This window comes from Tachysurus fulvidraco, chromosome 21 (genome assembly GCF_022655615.1).
Source record: "Tachysurus fulvidraco isolate hzauxx_2018 chromosome 21, HZAU_PFXX_2.0, whole genome shotgun sequence".
Lineage (NCBI taxonomy): Eukaryota > Metazoa > Chordata > Actinopteri > Siluriformes > Bagridae > Tachysurus > Tachysurus fulvidraco.
The window spans coordinates 11,247,853-11,269,667 of record NC_062538.1 but is presented as its reverse complement, the minus strand read 5'-3'; the positions used below and the strand labels follow the sequence as shown (position 1 = coordinate 11,269,667).

At 40.9% G+C, this 21,815-nt stretch overlaps 2 protein-coding genes across 8 annotated transcripts in view; one reads left to right on the top strand and one right to left on the bottom strand.

The window, feature by feature from the left end:
* Positions 1-1,543: 1,543 nt before the first annotated feature.
* Positions 1,544-7,214, top strand: dusp4 (dual specificity phosphatase 4). Its single transcript, XM_027139834.2, has 4 exons — positions 1,544-2,065; positions 2,817-2,944; positions 3,687-3,906; positions 5,390-7,214. The coding sequence occupies exons 1-4, from the start codon at positions 1,696-1,698 to the stop codon at positions 5,761-5,763; spliced, it is 1,092 nt and encodes a 363-aa protein (XP_026995635.1). The 5' UTR covers positions 1,544-1,695; the 3' UTR covers positions 5,764-7,214.
* Positions 7,215-8,317: 1,103 nt separating this feature from the next.
* The window catches only part of tnksa (tankyrase, TRF1-interacting ankyrin-related ADP-ribose polymerase a), an 88,378-nt gene continuing 74,880 nt past the window's right edge, over positions 8,318-21,815 (bottom strand). For all 7 annotated transcript variants that reach the window (XM_027140033.2, XM_027140035.2, XM_047805919.1 and 4 more), the window contains 11 exons: positions 20,386-20,495; positions 17,645-17,833; positions 15,743-15,980; positions 15,097-15,179; positions 13,662-13,782; positions 13,285-13,382; positions 11,751-11,825; positions 11,501-11,606; positions 11,165-11,351; positions 10,925-11,081; positions 8,318-10,219 (listed from right to left, as the gene is read on the bottom strand). In XM_027140033.2, coding sequence (XP_026995834.2) covers positions 10,133-10,219; positions 10,925-11,081; positions 11,165-11,351; positions 11,501-11,606; positions 11,751-11,825; positions 13,285-13,382; positions 13,662-13,782; positions 15,097-15,179; positions 15,743-15,980; positions 17,645-17,833; positions 20,386-20,495 — 1,451 coding nt within the window. In that variant the 3' untranslated portion in view covers positions 8,318-10,132. The remainder of the gene's footprint in view (positions 10,220-10,924; positions 11,082-11,164; positions 11,352-11,500; positions 11,607-11,750; positions 11,826-13,284; positions 13,383-13,661; positions 13,783-15,096; positions 15,180-15,742; positions 15,981-17,644; positions 17,834-20,385; positions 20,496-21,815) is intronic.

Genomic DNA, 21,815 nt, shown 5'->3' with positions numbered 1-21,815 from the left:
ATACAGTGGATTATAGTTTAGGGCACAGCTGGAATGTTTTGTTTTGCAGCAAAGCACGTAATTTCAAGGAATTTTGATCCATTCATAGAAAATAGTAAATTTGAGTTTGGCATTACAAAAAACAACCTGTTTTTCTTTTAACCGTGGCTAACCAGTGACTGATTTTCTCTCATTTCAGTCTACTTAAAGAGCTCCTGCTGTGGAGGGTCAGTCTGTTACCATTCAAAAAGAAGAAGAAAATAAACAATCATTAACCTGTGAACCATTTTCTCTTGTTTAGTGTTGATAATAAATAAGAATGTAGCAATAATCTACATCTTCATTCAAAGCTGTGGAAAATTGAGTGACTGGTGTTGTTCACAGAGTTAAAAATAAAACCAAACAAGGCAAATAAATTCACTGCATCCTATAAAAAGAGCTCAGATTTGGATCATTTTATTGGAGTGAAATTAAGAATGAAACAATCTCAGAATCTGTTGCTAAAGCAGAATCTATTTTTTTTATCACAATTGATTTTTTAATTATCTGTATAATTGATGTATTATGTGTTACCATGTCACTATAGTGGTTAATATTTGAGCAGTGACCCACTAAAAAGACTCTTGCCTCTTGACAGTACCTCATTTTTGGTTCTAAAAATATTTTCCCACCACCTTTAACAACAAAGCAGCACATTTATAGGAGGAAACGAGCCTTCATTTCTACGGGGTGTCAATAAAATGACTAAAGAAGCATAAATCAAAAGTGCAGCAATTTTCTTTATATATAAAGCCTGACAAAATCAGTTTAGTGAAAATACCTGTTTATTTTGTGAATACATTATTATTTTATTAACAAAAACCTAAAGTATTTTTAATTAAATGTTTTGCATCATATTACCAATCAAAAGGATGATATTTTCTTATTAAGTTTGTTTGGTTATTAGACTCTTACTGGTTACAGGGGTTCTATGAGTAAATTAAATCACCATAGTCCCAGAAAACAACCAGGCTACGATCCTGCACATTCTATGATAAATCCCAAATTTAATCTATGCTATAAAACCAAATCTCAGGAGAGTTTGGAAATGAATGCATGGATGGATCAATGTACGTGTTGATTATGATGCCTACCAACAGCTCCAGGGGCTGCGTATCTTTACCCATAGAGCGCTCTGAACCTACAATCCTAAGAAAAGAAAAAGAAAATAAATTAATTGTACATTGGATTTTGATTTTTAAAAAATCTGTCTTCTTCTTCCTCTTCTTCACCTTATACAGCCAAGCTTTCTACTTACCTAATTAAAACAAGACTGATTGAAAAGCACAAATTAAAAAATATCTCAAAATGAGGTTAGTGTTAGATAAAATTGATAGGTTTGCGTTTTTGCTCTATCCTGCCAGAGCCTCTTTCTTCCTCGTCTCTTTTTATGAATGAAGAGGCGCTCGCGCTTAATGAATGGTGCTAGTAGAAGACGTCATCTCCATTGTGACGTCGCGCTCCTTTTATGGAAGCGAGCTCGCCCATTCATAAAAACGGGAAGAGCTTCTCCGCCTGTGGTAGTAATGCTCTCGGGAGGATAAGTGCGCAGAGGAGGCTGTGAACAAGAAACTCGGGTTTTCCTTAACTGATTGTATTTCTAAAAGAGTAGAGGGGAAATAAACAAAGGACATCCGTCCACGCTATCGATATCACCACCACGACAACGCGGTTAGGATGGAACAGCTGAGCGAGATGGAGTGCGGAGTTCTGAAGCGGCTGCTGAAGGAGGACGGAACGGCGCGGTGCCTGGTGTTGGACTGTCGCTCCTTCCTGGCGTTCAGCGCCTGCCACATACGGAGCGCGGTGAACGTCCGCTGCAACACGATAGTGCGCCGGAGAGCGAAGGGCTCCGTGTCTCTGGACCAGATCCTGGCTGGGGATGAAGAGGCGAAGTGCAGACTGATCTCAGGCCTGTATTCTGCCGTCATCCTTTACGACGAGCGCACACCGGATGCGGCCACTCTCAAAGAGGACAGCACCATCGCGCTGGTGTTTAACGCACTGGGCAGGGACACCTTTAACACAGAGGTCTATCTCCTCAAAGGTAAGATTCAATACATTAACCCAATTACTCTCTATCTATCTATCTATCTATCTATCTATCTATCTATCTATCTATCTATCTATCTATCTATCTGTCTGTCTGTCTGTCTGTCTGTCTGTCTGTCTGTCTGTCTGTCTGTCTATCTATCTATCTATCTATCTATCTATCTATCTTTTACACTGCAGCATTTAGGCTTTTTTATTATGTCATTATCCACTGGTTTTGGCTGAACGAACAGTAGGCTACAAAACAGTTCAGTGATTTTTTCCCCCCAAACACCTCACCCATACATTTTGGTGATTATATGGTGATAATAATTGCAGGTCTATGTTTTTCTTCAGAGCAAAACGTTTCTCTTTTTGTTTGGTAAATGTTAACTCTGGAAGGCCTGGTCCATCTCCATGCAATGTGGAAACACCAAACACTGCACACATCGTGTTCCCAATGCTTCTACATTTCACCTATCTGGGACATGAAATGACTTTATTAATCCCTCAGTGAAGCATTTACAGAAGTGTGTCGAAATATGAAGCCACATCAGGGTGATTCAGCGACGCACAAACACGACATGCATGCAGACATTTGTATTGAAGTGAAAATGTCTTTGTTCGGAAATGTCATATTATTATAATATATCCTAATGTCAATTAAATGCAATGAAAAGAGCTCGTGATCGGGTCTTATTTCGAATGCAGTCATCAAATAACATTAGATGTAAAGGGCTAATGTAATGCTTTGTTCTTATTTACAGGAGGCTACGACAGATTCTTCTCTCTATATCCAGACTACTGTTTAAAGAGTAAATCTCTGCCGACGCTCGCAGCTCAGAGCAGCACTGAGACGAGCTGCATCTCCTGCACAACTCCACAACACGACCAGGTGAGATTCATCACCATCAAGCTGGGGGAGGGGTGTGTGTGTGTGTGTGTGTGTGTGTGTGGGGGGGGGGGGGGGTGCGCTCTAATGTCCAACAGCGCATTAGCTGGCCTACTGTAACCTGGGCTACAAAATGGAGCCTTAATGGTCCATCGATTGGTGTCATTAAGCTCTTGTTTTTCCGGCCGGTAGCTATCTTTACTCAGCTCTGTTTTACTCGTCCATCATTTCCTGGCTATAGCTTAAAAGCAGGTCCGCAACCTCAAATCAATACGCGTGCTTCCGCTTCCGGCCAAAGCGAACGTGCTAATATTATTAGGGAAAAACACCTAGTGCTTTTGCGCCAGGATTCTTGGGTTCAGGCTCAGTAGCAGATTGTGAGTTTGAATCCTAGTACCGAAAATACTGCTAATGTCGGGTCCATGATGGGAGATGATTAATTCTCATCTGCTCAGATGACATTTAATGAAGATATTAAATTATGCACCAAATAAAAATACTAAATTGGACTAAAATTCTTGTTATTAGATTGGTACTGTAAAATGTACACGTTTCGGACATGTGGTGTTTTTAGATAGAGGAATGTGCTATAGAGATGTCACCCTTGAGATCATGTCTGTTCTATGAAATTGTGCACAATTTTTTTTCCTGAAAGTGAATAAATCTAAATGAAAATTTGCAATCATATAGACTGGTAAAGTACGCTAAACTTAGTATTTAACATGATATTTTTTTCCCCTAACAGGGTGGACCAGTGGAGATCCTTCCCTTCCTGTTTCTCGGCAGTGCCTTTCATGCATCCAAAAAAGACATGTTGGATGGCATGGGCATCTCTGCCCTGCTGAATGTGTCTTCAAATTGTCCCAACCACTTTGAAGGCGTTTACCAGTATAAGTGCATCCCAGTGGAGGACAACCACAAGGAGGACATCAGCTCCTGGTTCACCGAAGCCATTGACTTCATAGGTGAGCTTGCTATTTCTAATCACATGAGCAGAAGCTCCCTTATCCCAGTAACCACTGAGCGAGTACAAATCAACTGGGCAGGACTAAATTGGACTTGAGTAAATAGTTGGAAATGGGTTTGCTCATTGTTGCTGCTTTTCATTGTTTTTCTTGTTCTTGTGAATAGCTAAAGGTCAAGCAGTGACTAACAGACTCATCTGCATTACATAAGTCAGTTTAAGTTATTCGTGTCACACCCACTGTTTTAATCTCTCACCCATTTCTCCATTCTGAGCACCTGTTATGTTTGCATTCATTTGCGCTTCGTTGATGAGTGATATATTAAAAATGGGTGAAACATTTAGGGCATGTGGTAGCCTAGTGATTATGGTGTTGGGCTACCAATTGGAAGGTTGTGAGTTGGATCCCACTTCCACCAAGCTGCCACTGTCGGGTGCCTGAGCCTGCCGCTTAACCCTACAATTGCTCATTTGTATAAAAATTAAATAATGAAAGTTGCTCTGGATAAGGGTTTCTGCCAACTGCTGGAAATGTAAATGTAAAAATGGTCGAAGATGAAGGAAAGAGCTGCTCTTGCTGCTTGTATTGAGGGATGGGTTGGTTTGCAGTATGGGTGGTTCCCCCTCAGGCAGGGATTTCTGAAACTGTGGGCGGTGTAGAGTGGGGCATCCTCAAGATCTGATTTCCGTGCCGCACACATCATCTGCATTAAAACCCAATGCTGAGAAAAGGAGGGGGCTATGTGAGCATGTATGAATGCATCAGAGTGTGCAGCTCAGGGACTGGGGTCTGACTCATCCGCCATTCAGCAGCACTCTGGTCCTTCAGGTCTGGTGTTTCATGGTGATTTCAGTTTTTTTTTAAAAAAAAAGAATCTTTAAAGATACGTGACAGAGAAATGTTACAATTCAGATATTTGTAGATATATAGACAATTTTTGGTACTGCAAATAAGGTGCTTTAAAGTATACAGAAGTTTCCTTTCAGTACTGGATGATGAACTAGAATAGGTTTGCCTGTCATTGCCTTAATAGTCCAGATTTGAGACCTTTTTAAATGTTTTTATTTTTATTTATTTTAGGCTTACTTTGAACTTGAAATTAAGGTCAGATAATACACAGTCAAGCAGAAGATAATTCTCTCCTTTTGTTTCCACTGATTTCTCACTTCCGAATTAATGACTAGCATCTTGTTAGCAATGACAAGGTGTCAACGTTTGCATGTTCCAGTGGGGCATAGGGTGTGAAACATCCCCCAGGCTGTATTGGTGGTGTGAGGACTGTTCTCTCACTAGAGGTGTCAGGCTGCTTTTGAACCATTGATACCATTCAGAGTTATATGACAATGTTGGTTTCTCTTTTTTGACAATTATTCAGGCCAACGGTTCAGACTGTCAGCAAAATAGAGGGTCTGGAAAGGTTCTGTTGAGACAGTAGAATGCAGAGACCTAGTTTAACATAAATTTTCCATTTTTTCCCCCACAGACTCTGTGAAAGACTCCAACGGTCGTGTCCTTGTTCACTGTCAAGCAGGTATTTCACGGTCAGCCACAATTTGTCTGGCATACCTGATGAAGAAGAAACGTGTGTGCCTGGATGAGGCTTTTGAGTTTGTCAAGCAGCGGCGCAGCATCATCTCACCCAACTTCAGCTTCATGGGTCAGCTGCTACAGTTTGAGTCACAGGTGCTGGCCACATCATGCTCAGTGGAGGCAGCCAGCCCATCAGCCACTCTAGGCCCCAAGTCTTCCCCATCAACAAGCTCGCCCTTTATCTTCAGCTTCCCTATGGGGCCACACGGGCAGCCCAGTAGCCTCTCATACTTGCAGAGCCCTATTACCACCTCACCTAGCTGCTGATAAAATGCTTGGCCATGAATGGCAAAACATTTCGGACTGGTAAAAACAGGCTCACTAATGAAGGATACTAGCATGGACATTAAATCTAAGGGAATTCTTGGAATCACCACCAATTTTCACCCAAACAACCAGAAGTTTGATTGGTGGCTGGTTAGCTGGAAGTGGGACAAGAATATAAGAAGAATGAACTTTATGGGCAACGCATCTCGGGTTCTTCCAAAGCGCTGCTGTGTGGTTTGATTGAATGATGTGGGGGTAGAGACCCTTCCTCACGATCTGACAGAGCAGTAGGCCCTTCATCTGTGGCAGGTACTGCAGATTGTGTCCAGGTCTGCTGACTTCATCATCCTCCTTCTTTTCTGAAACAAAATGACTGAACCTGCTTGTGGTCAGGTGGTTCCTGCAGCATTTCTCATTTGTTTTTGCTGTATTTTAGTTTTTTTTTTTTTTTTGTGGTCAGTGCCTTGTACAAAGAAGGTACAGGACACAGAAGGGTCTGTCTTCACAGTCACATACTGCACATCTCCTTCCCAGTGGGATCAGATATTTGAAGGTAGAAGGACAGGCAACTCTTGACTAAAACGTTTTAACTTGCAATACGTCTCCGTCCCTCCACCGAAACAGAGCAATAACATCTCCCTGCCTCTTCCCAGTTGCCACCAAAACACTGTTGTGTTTCAGATGTCTGACACGGTACAATCTTGCTCTTGGTGTCTTGTATTCGGTCTCTAATCATTTGTACAGTAGCAGGCTCAGGCGTTATTTCTGCTGTATGAGTCGCAGATGAAAGGATGTTAAATTCTCTGGATTAGAATGTTTTCATTTTTTTTTCTAGCATTTTGGTACAAATGTGTTTTGTGAAGGGTACACACATTTCCCTAGGTCACTTTTATGGGTCTAACCACTGTAACCTTTATTTCTTTTGTAAATGTGGTTCCGTTGGTGGCTACAACTCCTGCTGCTGTGTGATTACATTGGATAAATACATAAGAGTAAAGCTAGTAAAGCTTGCAGTCTTCTGAATGTTTATGTTAAGACACAACTCAGTAAGAGTCTCCCACCTTTGAATTCTTCAGCTTGCCTTGAAGAGCAGAGTTCATCTCAATGTTGAACCGGGGGTTTAATCATTCCACTGAATAACGTGGGCACCTTTTTTTAATGAGCACTTTTAAGTGATGCAATATACTGAGGTTTTGTTTTGCACATGGCCGGAGTAGACACAACAGCTGAATACTGTGTTTGTTACACCCGTTAGAGCTTTACTTTGTGTCCATGTAAATTCCATGGTCTGTCATCCAAATCACTAAAGAATGCAATACTTTTTACTGTATCTGTCAACTGAGATGTTTAGACTGCCAGTGGCAATATCGGTCAGTTCGATTTTTAAAGCAATTTGTTGTGTATTTTATTTATTCCTTGACTTCCACTGTCAAATAAACAACGTTCTTTAATGAAAGTCTGGTGTGATTCATTCCTACCTTGTTTCTTTTGATTCACTGCATAAAGGCTCACAGCACCCCCTTGTGCAGGCAATTTGCAACTGCACAAGTTTTTCAGTGAAAAGCCAAGAAACATACCCCAAATAATGTTTACTTGAAATGTGGCAGCACAAATACACTCCCATACGTTTAAAAAAACCAACAACATACTGTTAACCTTTGAAAGCAAAAGAATGTAGGTTAACATCCACCAGTCTTTAGATCGTGACAGTGTTGACCACCATCTTTTTCATTTCATTTCTGAATTGATTATTAAAAGCAAGTAAGTTGTTTCACCAACGGTCAAAGGTGTGAAGAACTAAACACTGCATGTGGAAGATCAGTTGTTTGGTGCCACAACGTAACCATAAATAAGGGTTTGAGACAGCTGTGTTCTTCAACATGGTAGAGGTAGAGATGTATATATTCAGCCGCTGTCTATACTATCATATTGTTTCATGGAATGGAACCTGTTGATCCAGGTATATCAGATAGCAATTTGTCCAAGATTCGATTACATCCAATTTACCTGTGTAACTGTTTAGATAATGTAGAACATGTCCTGCTAAGACAAATGTTTCTGCACTCAAATGTTTCCTGAGTTTGTTTCCTTTTATGTGATGGACTGATAAGTATTCATGCCTTGTTTTAGTTTATGCAGTCATCCAAATGCCACCAGTTTGTCTTCAAGAAAAATCTGGATGATAAAGAAAAAAATAATTATCCTAGAATCCCAAACAACAGAGAATACAGATAATTAAGCTTCTTTAACAAATTGCTGCCATGTCATTATGCCTTTTTTTCCTAAGGAAGGTGTTTTGGCCGTGTGAACAAGAGGCCGGATTATAACATCACTCCCCTGTCAGAGTGTGATGATAATCAGCCGTAAAGTGTAAACAATCCAACCCACTCACAAACTAAGAGGCAGTCACTTTCGACTAAAACCTCACACCTGCTGTGCAATCAGTTCAGATGAGATGAATGCCATTTTTCCATGGAACAGGAACGAATGTGAGTCACAACACCGCCCTGGTGCTAAAAGGGAGACGGACAACAAACCCGACATGAGGAGCACATATGACATATGTACTTTATTAAGACTTGTTTACATGATTGAGGACTGTTCAATTAGTCTGCTTGTGGTAAATAGCTCATGACACAATTATTAAAGTAAAATGATTTTTTTTTTTTAAAAAAAGAAAAATAATTAGATACAAGTGAAATGTGAAAGTGTTTCAGGCTGAGAGGTGAAAAAGACAGTGCCCTTTTCCACCAACATGGTGCTGGTGTTAAAAACAAACAAAACAAGAAATAACCGTTTCCTTATCTCGTTCTCTGTTTCACCACAGCACTAAAATACCACTGGGTTAGAGCCAAGAACCAGAGATGTCATTTCATGTTGCCATGACAACACCAAGATATTAAAAATAAGACGTGAACCGTGTTGGCTTGAAATAATTAAATCAAAAATTATATCAAGTCTCAGAAGGAAACAGCACTCTTACCTGAAAAACATAAGACTTCATTAGAGCAGCTTTGCTAAAAGACACACAAACATGCATCCATCTCATATGCCATTATTGTCTAGGGAAATATCTTCACTGTGAACAAAGAAAGATATGACCTTGAATGGTAATGTGTGTTCTCAAACCATCCTACACAGTTTTTTTTCCCTTCCATTAGGGAAACTCCTACACCTGGTCACGTTACATAATCGTTCATATCTTCGAATGGTGGAAAACGTGGGCTGGTTATTTAAAAAAAAAAGTGCTGATTCCCTGTACAGCACCAGTACTGTGTTGGTGGAGAAGTGGATTACAATACACACACCACTAAGGTGATTTTAACAAAATGACAACAACCTCCCGCAAAACAGAACTCTCCAGGGGCATGTTAACTTCAAACTGCTGTAAATGTGCATCAGTGATGCTGAAATGTCAGTAGTGTCTCAAAGGAGAAAAATCTCTGCAAGAGATTACGCTGGAATGAGACTGAGAATACGGATCACACTGCTGTCGTCCAAAAACCGCAAGAACGTTACTGAAAGCAGAGAGTGATCAGAGAACGGGAAAGAAAAAAAAAAGTCTACTAATGACGCTGCTCTTCATCAGAAAACAAGAGCACAGAGAGGAGAGCTTTTACCAAAGCACACATCCATCACAATCATTACAGGAAATGTTTGATTTCATAAATGCCATTTCTCAGTTTCATTAGAATAACTTAAACCCTTCCTAAAAGTGCAAGTCTTTTAAAACAATGCATTTTTATATTTCCAGATATGCTAACAGAGGTGATAAGTCTGACTTTTTCTTGTGCAAATCAAAAACAAAACAATAAAAACCCCGTGTGTTCAACAATTTGTTATTAAAGGCTCACACTGGAGAATTGGGTTTCCATACGTGTCCAACATCAGAGAGAAAAAAAATGAAGCATAAAAAGTCAGATACGTGTGAGACGAGGCTCCATGGAACGCGGTTATGAAGAAAAGAAAAAAAAAACAAACATGGCAGGTCCCTAGAGCATTAACATGTGGTCCATTTTGTAGTGTGTTAGGTTTAAAATAATTCACAATAAAATGGTTTAAAGTAAGGACACTGGCAAAAGGGGAAAATAAATGTGTACTGAATTAAACCAGTACTAAATGGGGGAAAAAAAAGCTATGGCAATTAAGTCACTTGTCTTCGATCCCTTCAGTCCTCATCCCTCTGACCTCAAAACACCTGGAGGAGGAGGGTTGCTTGAAAACATTAACGCTGTAGATGTGAGTGAGCTGTGTGAGGTGAGAGATCAGGTTAGAGGCTGGAGAAAGATGAGGATCAGCTGGAGGCCAGAATACATGTGAAGGAGTGTGTAACAGTCTGAGCAATGTGCACAAGATGAGTTCTGGACACTCAAGATTTCTGCTCTGCTGCTGCTGGCGGCTGCGCTGTGCTCTCCGGCTTCACAATCTGGTATGTGATGAGGTACTCCGGGTATGCCTGTGTAAACAAACAGAATAGAACCAGTGAGTGATAGCATTTATAGCAGTACATTATGATGACTATAGTTCAGGAGACGGCTCTCTCATAAGTTGGGTAGATGATCTGATATATAGTTGTCCAAATGCCCTGGGAACTTTTACCCAGCCAGATGTGAACTGCTAGGCTTTTGAGATGTCTCATACATTTTAGGGAGAGGGGCTGTGTCACATTTATACCGGTGGCACATCAAAAATCATTATTATTAATATGACCACCACCATTATTCTCCTCCACCTCCATCTGCATTCTGTCTGCTCCCCCTTGTGGCACCTGGGCCTTATATGCAGCTGTATAGTTTGTCTGTTGTAAACAGCACTATAAGACCCTGGGCCTTGTCAGTCTTTAGTCACCATGGCAACAATGTCCTTGGCCTGTTGTACCTAAACCGGACAATCTCGTGTTTAAAAACATGCAGAATTATTTGATTTGTTCCTTTTATACTATTGCAATCTGTTAATTTTAAACATGTTTTATTAAGTAAAGTACTACCAAATGTGTCATTTTGAGTCACACGAGTGGTCTCATGGAGACTCATAAAAAAGACAGCTCCATCAATGGAGCCTCATCTCATTTCCTACTCGATGAATGATGCTGTCATGACTCTACAGTGTAAAATGAAAGGACTTTTAATCATTCGTCACAAAAAAACAACTGAACACTGACCTGCTCTCCTCTGTAGATAACATACTCTGCGTAGGCCAGGCCATTAACGCTGGGCCGCCCGATGACCGAGTGGTGCCCCGGAGGTGCATGAGCCATTTTCATGGCACTGAACTGCAGGAAGGATTTGCCTAGGGTAACGCGACAAAACAGCATCTGCCTGCACAACACAAATACATTATTATTAGCCTACAGTGCCATACACTGGTTCTTTAAACACAATGCTATTAAGAGCTGCTGTACCTGTGGCAGACGTAGCAGGAGCGGTCTTTGTGTGTGGGGCAGCCCGTGCCGCCGCCGATGCCATACACATATTGGTTGCTCTTGGATGAATTCTCAGCAAAGTAGATTCCCGCGCCAAACATTCCTCCAATGTAGGCGTGTCTCTCATCAAAACCTTTGTGGATGATGGCGTTAATGAAAGGAGAGCCTGGGCGGGGAGAAGAAAAACACATGAGATTTGTCACGTTCAGTGATCTTAGGTGGGAGCTGCGTTTACTAATGACTGTATAAAAGCACACCAGTCCTAAATGAACACAGTCCGGTGTGTCCACTAAGAAAAGAAAACAAGAGACATACCATGGAACAGCATGCGCTCATTGTGGTGGTTATGGTTTTCATCTGCAATTTCTTTCTGTCTGTGTGAATATCTCTCTCTCAGCTTCTTATTCACCACCTTCTGAATCTGCATGTGGAGGCACACACACACACGCACACACTTATATATTAATCCCCACCAGCAATGCCTCTATAACATATGAAACAAAAACATTGATGACTTTAATGAGTGCATGTTATTTAACTTTTTTCATGTTCAGCTCTTGCTTACCTTCAGGATGTTGTACCTGCTGAAGACTCCGCCGGCATTTCCTCCATCCCGGTGCTCTCTGATCGTGCTCTGCAGCTAAACCACACACACACACGAGTACACAGTGTAAAAAACATTTAACACTATGACAGCTGCTATTTTACAGAACTTCAGTTTGAGAGTTTTTCTACAAGACAAGCTATTAGATCTCTTTTTTGATAGTCTTTTCACGAATCGCTTGTCAAGGTAGAAACTGGAGGTCACATCGATACAGCATTTTTTTTTATAGTAAGCTTCAGGTTGCCAACGGTCCATTTTTGTTCAAATGTGTTAACTGTGTTAGTGCTGTTTTATACAACAAACAAAAACCCTGTATATACATACATACACACATGACAGTGCAGTGCACATCTGCAATAGCCAGTGCAGGACAGAAAACAGCATTTTAAGCAATTTATCATCAATTTTTGGCACCCCTAAAAAATATACACCAATCAGCCATAACTTTAAACCCACCGATAGTTGAACTGAATAACATTATCTGGATTCAGTGGGAGGAGATATACATTGGGTCAGAGCATCTCCAAAACAGCACGACTTGTGGGGTCATGCTAACCAATGTGGTCAAAGGAAGGACAACTGGTGTACCAATGACAGGGTCATTGGCACCTAGGCTCAATGACATGCATGGTTTGGTTTGTCTGGTCTGATCCTACAGGCGAGCTATTGTGGCACAACTTGCTAAATAATGTAAGAAAGTGGTCTCGTCTAATGACTGCTGATAAAAGAATGTATTGTTGGCATCACATGGATGGCTGGGTGTGTGCACCACTTATCTGAGGAAGGGAACCCTTGAGAAGAGAAGACTGACTCGTAGCACCTACCTAAACTTTTTTGCAGACCAAGTACCCCCCCTTTCATAGCAACGGTATTCCCTAATGGCAGTTCAAAGTGTTGACTGGGCTTTTTAGTTCCCCAGATCTCAATCTGGTCGAGCATCTGTGGGGTGTGCAGGACAAAAAGTCTGATCCATGGAGATGTCACCTCACTACAAAGGATATGCTTCTAATGTCTAGATGTCAGATACTACAGAACACCTTCAGAGGAGCTGTGGAGTCCATGCCTTGATGGATCAGAGCTGTTTTGGTGGAACAAGGAGAATCTACACAATATTAAACAGGTGGATTTAATGTTATGGCTAATCAGTGTAATTTACCTGGTGATAAGTATAAACCTGGCAAAATTTTAGTGACTTTAATTAATAGGACCTCGAAACAATCTGTTTATAGTGACATCGGTGCATCTTTCAGGCTGAACTACAGTCGAGATTCACATGTTGATGAGATTTAATACTGCAAACATTTCCCTTTAAAATCTTTTTTCTTCAACTGATTGTTACATGTCATTTTTGTTCACTTTGATGACATTTTACAGTAAAAATCATTGTTCTAACTAGTACGGTTAAAATAAAAACTGCATTGAGACGCAAGCTGTATTGTTCTGTAGCGCGTGTTGTGGAAAAATACTATAAATGAGGTCAGGAATCACCACTCACCTCTTCTTCCACAGACTGAAACTCTTTATCGTCAGGTGCCAGGTCAATCAGGACTGTGCCCTGACTCGCACAATGGAATGTCAGGTATGGGTTGGCACCTTCCAGGTGAGAGAGAGAGAGAGAGAGAGAGAGAGAGAGAGAGAGAGAGAGAGAGAGAGAGAGAGAGAGAGAGAGAAACACTTAATATTTCAGATCTATTTATTAGCAGTGTTGCTTCTGACCAATCAAAATGCAGAATTCTACAGCGCTGTAGTATAAAATAAAATTGTAAAAGTGTTAGTCCTGTTTTTAATACCAAGTCAAAACTTTAAATAGGTGATTAAACAGTAAGAACTCAATTAGACATGTCTATTACTAAATGACCCGAGTGTTCTGACCTTGCTGACCGCCCAGCAGTCTCTCAATGCCTTTGATAAGCTTGTGGCGGTGACCGTAGGCATTGATGCCAATCTCCTTCAGCTCCTCGTGGCCCATATCAGCCAGCACGTCCAGAGTGATCTACGAGACAAAGCCACGGCTGATCAGATGCAGACATTCAATTGCTCAACACTGCTATTATGCCGACCGTCCTGCTCGGAAGATAAACGCAGTAAAATGGCACAAAGGGGATTAAACAGTGTGATGCAGGAGACACCCTTATCGCACATTCCTGTCGTCGTCTATATGAAAATCCCTCCTATTATTAACGGATGCTGCAGTGAACAGCAGAGCGAGATGAAAGCCTGTAGAGGAGAGAGATGCTAAGTCGGAGCGAGATAAGGAGGCAGCCTGCCACTGATGTGGCACTCCTCCAGATTCAAAATGTCTTTCTTGATTCAGTCTACATGATTCTCCATCAGCTCTCCCTCACACACTGGAGCTTTCAGAACACCACAGCTACAATAAGCCTGTTTACAACTTTCAGCTCAGTTACTCATTCTCACATCAACAGGAGCATGCTGAACACTGAGATAACGCTGCAACTAACAATTAGTTTCTTATCGATAAATCTGCCGATTATTTTTCTGATTGATCGTTTAGTCTAACTATTATTTATTTATTTGATTGGTCTATCGATTATGTTCTAACTGATGGCTAACTGACTTCTTTTGTTAACTCCCCCAATAAAGAGTAGCCATAAATTAAACTATAAATGTTTAAACATTTTATTTACGTGTACTTTTTTATTCACATTTATTTATATTATTATGTATTTTATGTCTAGCAAAAATAAAAGAATAGTGCATCTCCTTTTCGCTCTGTTCATTCTCACTAACGTTGCTTTGTGTGTAAAACGGCAGAATGAATACTGTGAAATATTGTATATGGTGAAGATGCTTTCAATTATTGTGATATTTTGTTTAATATCATCCTAATTAAACTCTAATAGGGTGCATAAGGCAAGCGCTTTAGATGGCAGGGGTTCAACGGACAAGAAAGGAGTTGTAAACTCATGACCTCACTGAAGATACTAATACAACAAGCAGCAGAATGGGGGAAAAAGGAACGGTAGCAGGAAGTGAAGTGAGCCACACAATCATGGCTGCTTCTTGCCCACATTGCACAGTAGGAGCCTGTGTTCTTCATCTATGTGCAAATGAGCGGCCAGCGAGACTCGGCATGATTAACTCAGAGGCGAGAACCTTCAGCCCTCCACACATCATGACGCCAAGCATCATGGAGAGACCAATCAAGCAGAGCAGTGAAACAGTGTTCCACTGCAGTGGGAATGGATGGAAATGCGGGGACGCTGAAGCACGATGACAGCAAGCCGAATGACGCGACTGCATTTTCATAGCTTTGAAAACCACCATGTTCTAGTGAGTTACTAACCTGCTCCCGCTCGAAAATGTCCCGCAGATGCTCAAGGCCCAAACTCTTCAAGAACTGGCTGATGTTCATATCCAGAATGGTAACTTAAAAAAAAAAAAAAAAAAAAAAAGGAAATTTATTATGAACCTTAATCATTATTAGGTACTACATATTCTATTATCTACCCCACTGATTTCACTACTCTATTCTCTAGGTCAGATGTAGCTCAGAAGGACACCTCATTTGCTCACTTATCTTTCCCTGTCCTTTACTCTCTTCATTATCTTTTACTCTGTAGGTTATCTTGCACTCTATATGCTATCGTTTACCGTCTACATCATCCTCCGTTCCCTAAATTAGCTTTTACTCTGCTTTAATACCTGCTGCGTCACTTACACATGAAGAGCCAGTGTAAGGAGAAATGGGTAGTTTAGTAAAAGCTGTGTGGGTGGAACTGGTAACATCCCTATGTATAATTGTTCAGGGTGAAGTTTAACATGCACCATACCCAAGTTTAACACTGGCCACATTATTGTGTGTTCTATAATGGCATGTCAACAGTTATTCAGGCTTGTACTGTAGATAAGTTATAACTTTAATAGACAACTCTAAAACACACTCTGCTCACTGATGTAAATAAAAGGTGTAAACAGGATGTGTCTCTCACTTTCTCCCTCCTTCCTCTCAGCCCCTGTGGCACCGTCTGCAGGCCCCGATGCTCCGGACGCCGAGAGCTCGGCCAATGGTCCGGCCAGGTTATCGATGCTGCTGGCGGCTGACAGGCAGGACGGCGTGGAGGCAGGCGAAATCACGGTGGCGCTCACCACTGTGGCCTGAGGCTTAAAGCAGCTGGGGAGGGCATCAGGAGGCATGGCATCAACAAGCAGAGCCCGGATATCATCAGCCTACAGCACACAGACAGGAGACACTGAAGTTATACACTGTGATTTCTAATAGTAGGAAGCAAAGTAGTAGCATGTCCTGACATGGAAAAGTCTCCATACGTCTTTGTGGTTACATGAAATACCGAGTTTTGTATTATTTATTAAAGACTGGGGTGAAAAAGAGGCAGGAGAGGGAACAACTGCTATAAAATGAGGGATAACAGAAACCGACTTGTCAAATGGATGTTAATTACGTTAGGGTTAGAATTAATTACGTTAGGGTTACAATTTTCTGTGGTTTCCAAAACATTTGGGAACGGGCTGCTAACAGTAACTCCATCACAACGTTCATCAACAACAGAACAGAGTCTTCTATTCCTCAGACATTATTATAATCCAAATGCGTTATTAAATACCTTCTTTACAATTTAGGACTTATTTCAATTTCAATTACAACACCGAAGGTTCAAGACAGTTCAGTATTATCCAGTTGTGCTTAATACAAAGTCATACATAAAGATAAATAAAAAATCTGACTTTTATATTTACATTAAATTTAGATTAAATGACATGAATGCAAAAGCATGTGTCAGCATTGTGCAAAAAGTCTCTCATATGTCCTCATAGTGTGAAATTAGGCAGATGGCATTTGCCCTGTTCTGTGAGAACATTAAAAAAAAGACAAATTGTTCTACCGTGAAGTGTGTTTAACTCTAATAATAAAGGTCACCGTGTATGGGAACATCTGAGCCGCTAACACCTGCAGTCTCTCTCAAACAGATATCAGGGCATGTGGTTTTAAAATACACTGTGTGACAAGACAAATGCCCCAAACTGTCCAGGGATTAAGTGCCATCTGCACCGGTGGCTTGGAGGCATTTTTTATAATCCACTGCATGTTCATTTAAACCCAGTCTCTGAAAGTTGCTTAGAAATCCATGTCGCATTCGTCCATGTCGCATTTATCAATTAGCCTTATACTTTTAATTAGCTTATGTGGCAAAATTTAGAGTGTGTGTGTGTGTGTATAGCTTTACAGCTGTTACTCCAACCACAGAAGCTAAAGTGATTTCTCTCTGTTCACTGCAGCCTCTTTGTGCCTGAGTGTGAGAAAAATGACAAACACACTAAAGTGCTTTATTCTGCTTAATCTACATGAATCATTTAAATGATCTATTAATGAGTAATGGACCGTCCGTGAGACACAAACCACAGCCTGTTTTGTTACTGAAAACTAAAGTGTGAAATGTAGTTAGAAAGCGTGGACATTAGACGCTCTGTACAGAAATGTTACACAAGTCTCTACTAACAACACAGTGAATGAATTTTTCCCTTGTTAAATAACAAAAAACTTCTTCCCAAAAGCAATGCATTTTTTTTTGCATCATCAGGAACTGGAAACTAACAATCAGACATAAATAACTGACCTATTTTAAGATAATTCTATACTTGTTATTGTAGTTAAAGTGAATATAAAAAGCCTACATGTTCGAACAAAATTGCAATTTCCTTTTAAAAATAAAGACAGAAATAACAACATAAATGTCAGACTTGTTACGTCTTTACTGCAATTTTACAACTTGGAGAGAAAAGGGGAATTATCTGAAATTTCCAATTATTAAATACCTGGGTGTAAGTAGAGTCAGATAAAGAAAATAGCTATTTATGATACTGGTGGTGGTTACCGTGGCAAGGTCGAGGGGCGTCTGGCCCTCCTGGTTTTTCATGGTGGGGTCGGCTCCGTGTGCCAGCAGCAGGGCACACAGCTGGGTGCGTCCCTTTTGTGCAGCCTCGTGGAGCGGAGTGAATGCCCACTTATCCGTGGCATTCACACACGTGTTGTACTTGATCAGCAGAGCTGCGATATCCACATGCTGTGGAAAAACGAACGCTTGTGTTACAAAAAAAAGACATTTTGTCGGTGCAAAAGCAGCCAACATCAAATGTCTTGACACACATACATAAGATGAAACATACATCAAACAGTATGGGAATTAAATGCGTGTAGGAAATAAAATTGTGGGTGCGGAACTTAAAAATCCTCAGTTAACAAACACCATAAATGTGGTGGAATCATTCAAGTTAATCATCTGAAATCACAACGCATAAATTAATTGTTGTCCGTCCATCCATCTGTCACTTGCTCGAGTGAAAGAATTAGAGTAAAAGTCTGGACATGATCAGCTTCAGTGAAAAGGGTCAGCTAAAGTTACCCAACAGCCCTTCTTGAGGCCCACTACAGGTATTCCAGTGCCCCTGGGTGTCCGTTGGGCCCACACCAGGACTCTTGCTGCCAAGCTAGGGATGGCATAAACAAATTTGTCTCTATGTGTGTGTGTTTGTGCGTGTGTGTGTGTGTGTGTGTGTGTGTGTGTGTGTGTGTGTGTGTGTGTGTAAAAGTGCAGAAATTTTGCCAGGACTGCTTTAATCAAGTTTGCTTATATAACCAGCAAGCTGTTGCCCAGTCAGTCTAATCACAGCTCTGGTGTCCTCACCAGAAACACACTGTATAATTGATGTTCAAGGAATAATAATTTAAGAAAAAAAAAAAATTGAATCTAAGACATGTTAGAGGTCTGAGGTATGATCTTTGCCTCTTTAGTTTTGCAATGCAGCAAGTTTGGGACACAATGAAACTTCCTGTGATCTAAAATGAGCTAAATCTCAGTGTAATAAACCAATGTACATTCTCCATGCAGGACAAAGTAGTACTGACTGAAAATGTGCCTTAGCTGTCCATATTCAGAAATTCTATATATTATGAAACTGCAAAAAAAGCTGAAATAACTGAAACTTTAATAAACTGTGTATTAGTGTGTGTAACAACGTTAAAGACGTCTCATTAAACATTAGCTCTAGTTACTGGTCGTTACATGCCACACGAGGCTTTTATGATTCTGCTGTTCGGCCGAGTCCACACAGCTCTTTAAGTCATACATTGTGTGTGTATCTCATTTATTTTCCATAAACTAATATGTTTAATAGACAAGTTCTTTAATACCTCAGGCTTATCCAGAGCTGGGAATGTGGCCTTCATTAAGTTTGTTTATTACACCTCACGTAAGATAAGCCGCATTTCATGAACAGCAGCCTACCGTACAATGCAGTCAGTTAATCAGTCGGTGTTTTTGTATTGTACTGAACTTTGCTTCAATGGCATTTCATTACAGACAAGCTGGACATATCTATGTGTGTTATATCAGCTATTGTAGGTGCTGCTTAGGAGCCATTTCAGCGGCTAGCTGCCCTTATGGAGCAGGAGTGAAATGTTGAAGCTCTGACATGTTTGAAGCATCAGTTGTGGTGTCCTGGGTTACAGATTATCACACAAACAGTGTGGATTCAATCTGCTGTGACAGAAACAGTGAAAGGCTCAGTAGCAGTTAGCTAGTGTGAGTGACACGCCGAGTATTCATTAAATGTCTTGAGGGACATAATTAGATTCTGTATGTTGATGCATTACTTTTTGATACAAGAGTTTAGCATGATAACAGGGGGGAAAACAGCCAGTAACATTCAACATACAGTGCGCACACACACACAGAGTTCAAATGTTTTGGAGGTCGAGTGAGTGAGGCGATAAAGCTGCAGGTATGTGACTCATCAAAGCAAAAAGCATCTGTCACATGCCTCTTCCAAATAAACGTGCAGTAAACGACTGTGTTTACTGCTAACAAGGTGCTACTACATAGCAAGACAAGACATTTGCGCACACATTGCACACGCACACACACACACGCGCACACGAAACAATTGAAAACAAATACCATATACATCATTAGCCACAAAAGTAAAAATAGGATAACCTCTGAAACTGGGCACTTTAAAGCTTTGAGACATTCTACAAGTCCTGCCCCAGGCTTCCTGCAGCCAATCAGTGTACAGCAGGAAACAATCCAGCTCTGAGCGTGCTGTCTCTGCTGTAACATTATCATCTAAAAGAAACACTGTCTCAGACACAAACATGTTTTAGATGATTGTAAGAGAGGACAAAACAGGGCAAGGGAAGATGAGAAGACAATCCCTTGTTTAGAGCCTGGCAATGTCATCTGTTCTGGACTGTCACTAGCTACAGGGTATCATCTAACACTCGGGTCTGTTCCTGAGCAAATCTTGCACCAGATTGTTGCATTAAAAGTGCATGAGCTGGGACGCTCATGGCAGGCAGCAAAGACACCACACACTTCAGTGCACAGCTATGAGCAAAACAGTCAGCAGCTAGTGGCATGAATGAAATCTCTAAAGCTTGTGAGTTAAAGCGTACACGTATTTGTGTGCATAGATAATCCACATCTACATTTGTTGTCCTAGTAGCTGTGTTGTTGTTGTCGTCGTCTGCCTGCTCTGTACTTCCTTGCCAGGAGGAGAGGCTAATGTGATATCAGGAGCCGCCTATTGAACAGCCGTGTTTGATTTGTACACTCACTCCGTATGAGGCTGCGTTGTGGAGTGGAATGAGGCCGCCTTTGTCCTGTGCGTTAACGTCAGCGCCGTGCTCCAGCAGATACTCTGCTACCTCCAGGTTATTGTAACCCGCTGTGGGAACAAAACATTTATACACATGATCAGAACACACTGGATGTAAGTCGAGCAGTATGTATGCTGAGAGAGAAAAAGGATCAGTCCCATACTAATGAACACAATCATTACAGGACACAGCTTGATGTTTATGTACACACACACACACACACACACACACACACAGCTAAGCAGACATTCTTTCAGTGAAATAATTTCCACTCTTGTCTGTTCCCATCCTCTTCCACACCTCATTACACAGTGAAGAGGTTATTTAGGGTTCATGCTCTTATTATAAAGATTGCTTTCGCTTGTCATTTTTATCCCATTAAGTAGTTTCCTACTTCAAGACAACAGGCACAGCGAGAGGATTAAACATGGCGTGAATGCAGACTAAAGGCATGCCAGGGAAGGTGGAAAAAGAGGCTTAGAATACTTTTTTCAGTCTTAAGGCTGTGGAAAAACATTTATTTCCTTCCCTCTTGTGCTCTGCTCGATTTCTTCTGAAATTATGATGTCTTTCTATAAGAAATTTTCAGCTCTTCTTTCTTCATAACATTCTCTATATTTCATACACTGCCAACTCAAGCGAGCTTCCAAGACGCGTGCGTTCAGCCAAAGCCCTCTTCGGTTCATGTGCGTCAAACACGAGCACAGCTTTCATAGAAACTAATTATACACGTGTTTCCACTGGTAGGAGTTTAACCGAACAATTCTCTGCTTGCAAGAAGTTCTATGCATGAAGGTACCAAAACTCTAAGTTGCACAGCAAATTTCTAACAAACAAACAAATAAATAAGCATGTTAGTCTGCACCAATAAAAAAAATATATTACACAAACTATTCACGATACTTAGATATAGATTCCAGAAAAGTGTGCCAACACAGCAGTGTGATCTACAGTCTGATGTTACTGCTGAAAAAAAAAACAGTAAGCAGGGAGTCAAACATCCTAAATGCTAAACATGCGGATGGATGGATGGATGGATGGATGGATGGATGGATGGATGGATAAAAGGTGCAAAGCAGAACGTTAATATTGAGCAGATTCTCTGGTTTTAGGGGGGGGGTTTGTGGAGGTTCACATCAGTGGAGCTTTTTTGCTCCTTTAAAGCCACTGACACTGATATAGCCAGTGCATTTGGGAACGGATATAATATCTGATCTAAAGTCTACAGTTTGTTATTTAGAGTTCAGGAAATCCAACAAAGTGACCGTGGAGGCAGGAGGCCTGCTCAGCACAGAATTCAGGATAAAAGCCCAAGATTTAATAAGATCATGTCCCCCCTGGGTGTTCATCCAGCCTCACCATACAGCTGTTAATTCTCTCAAACCAAG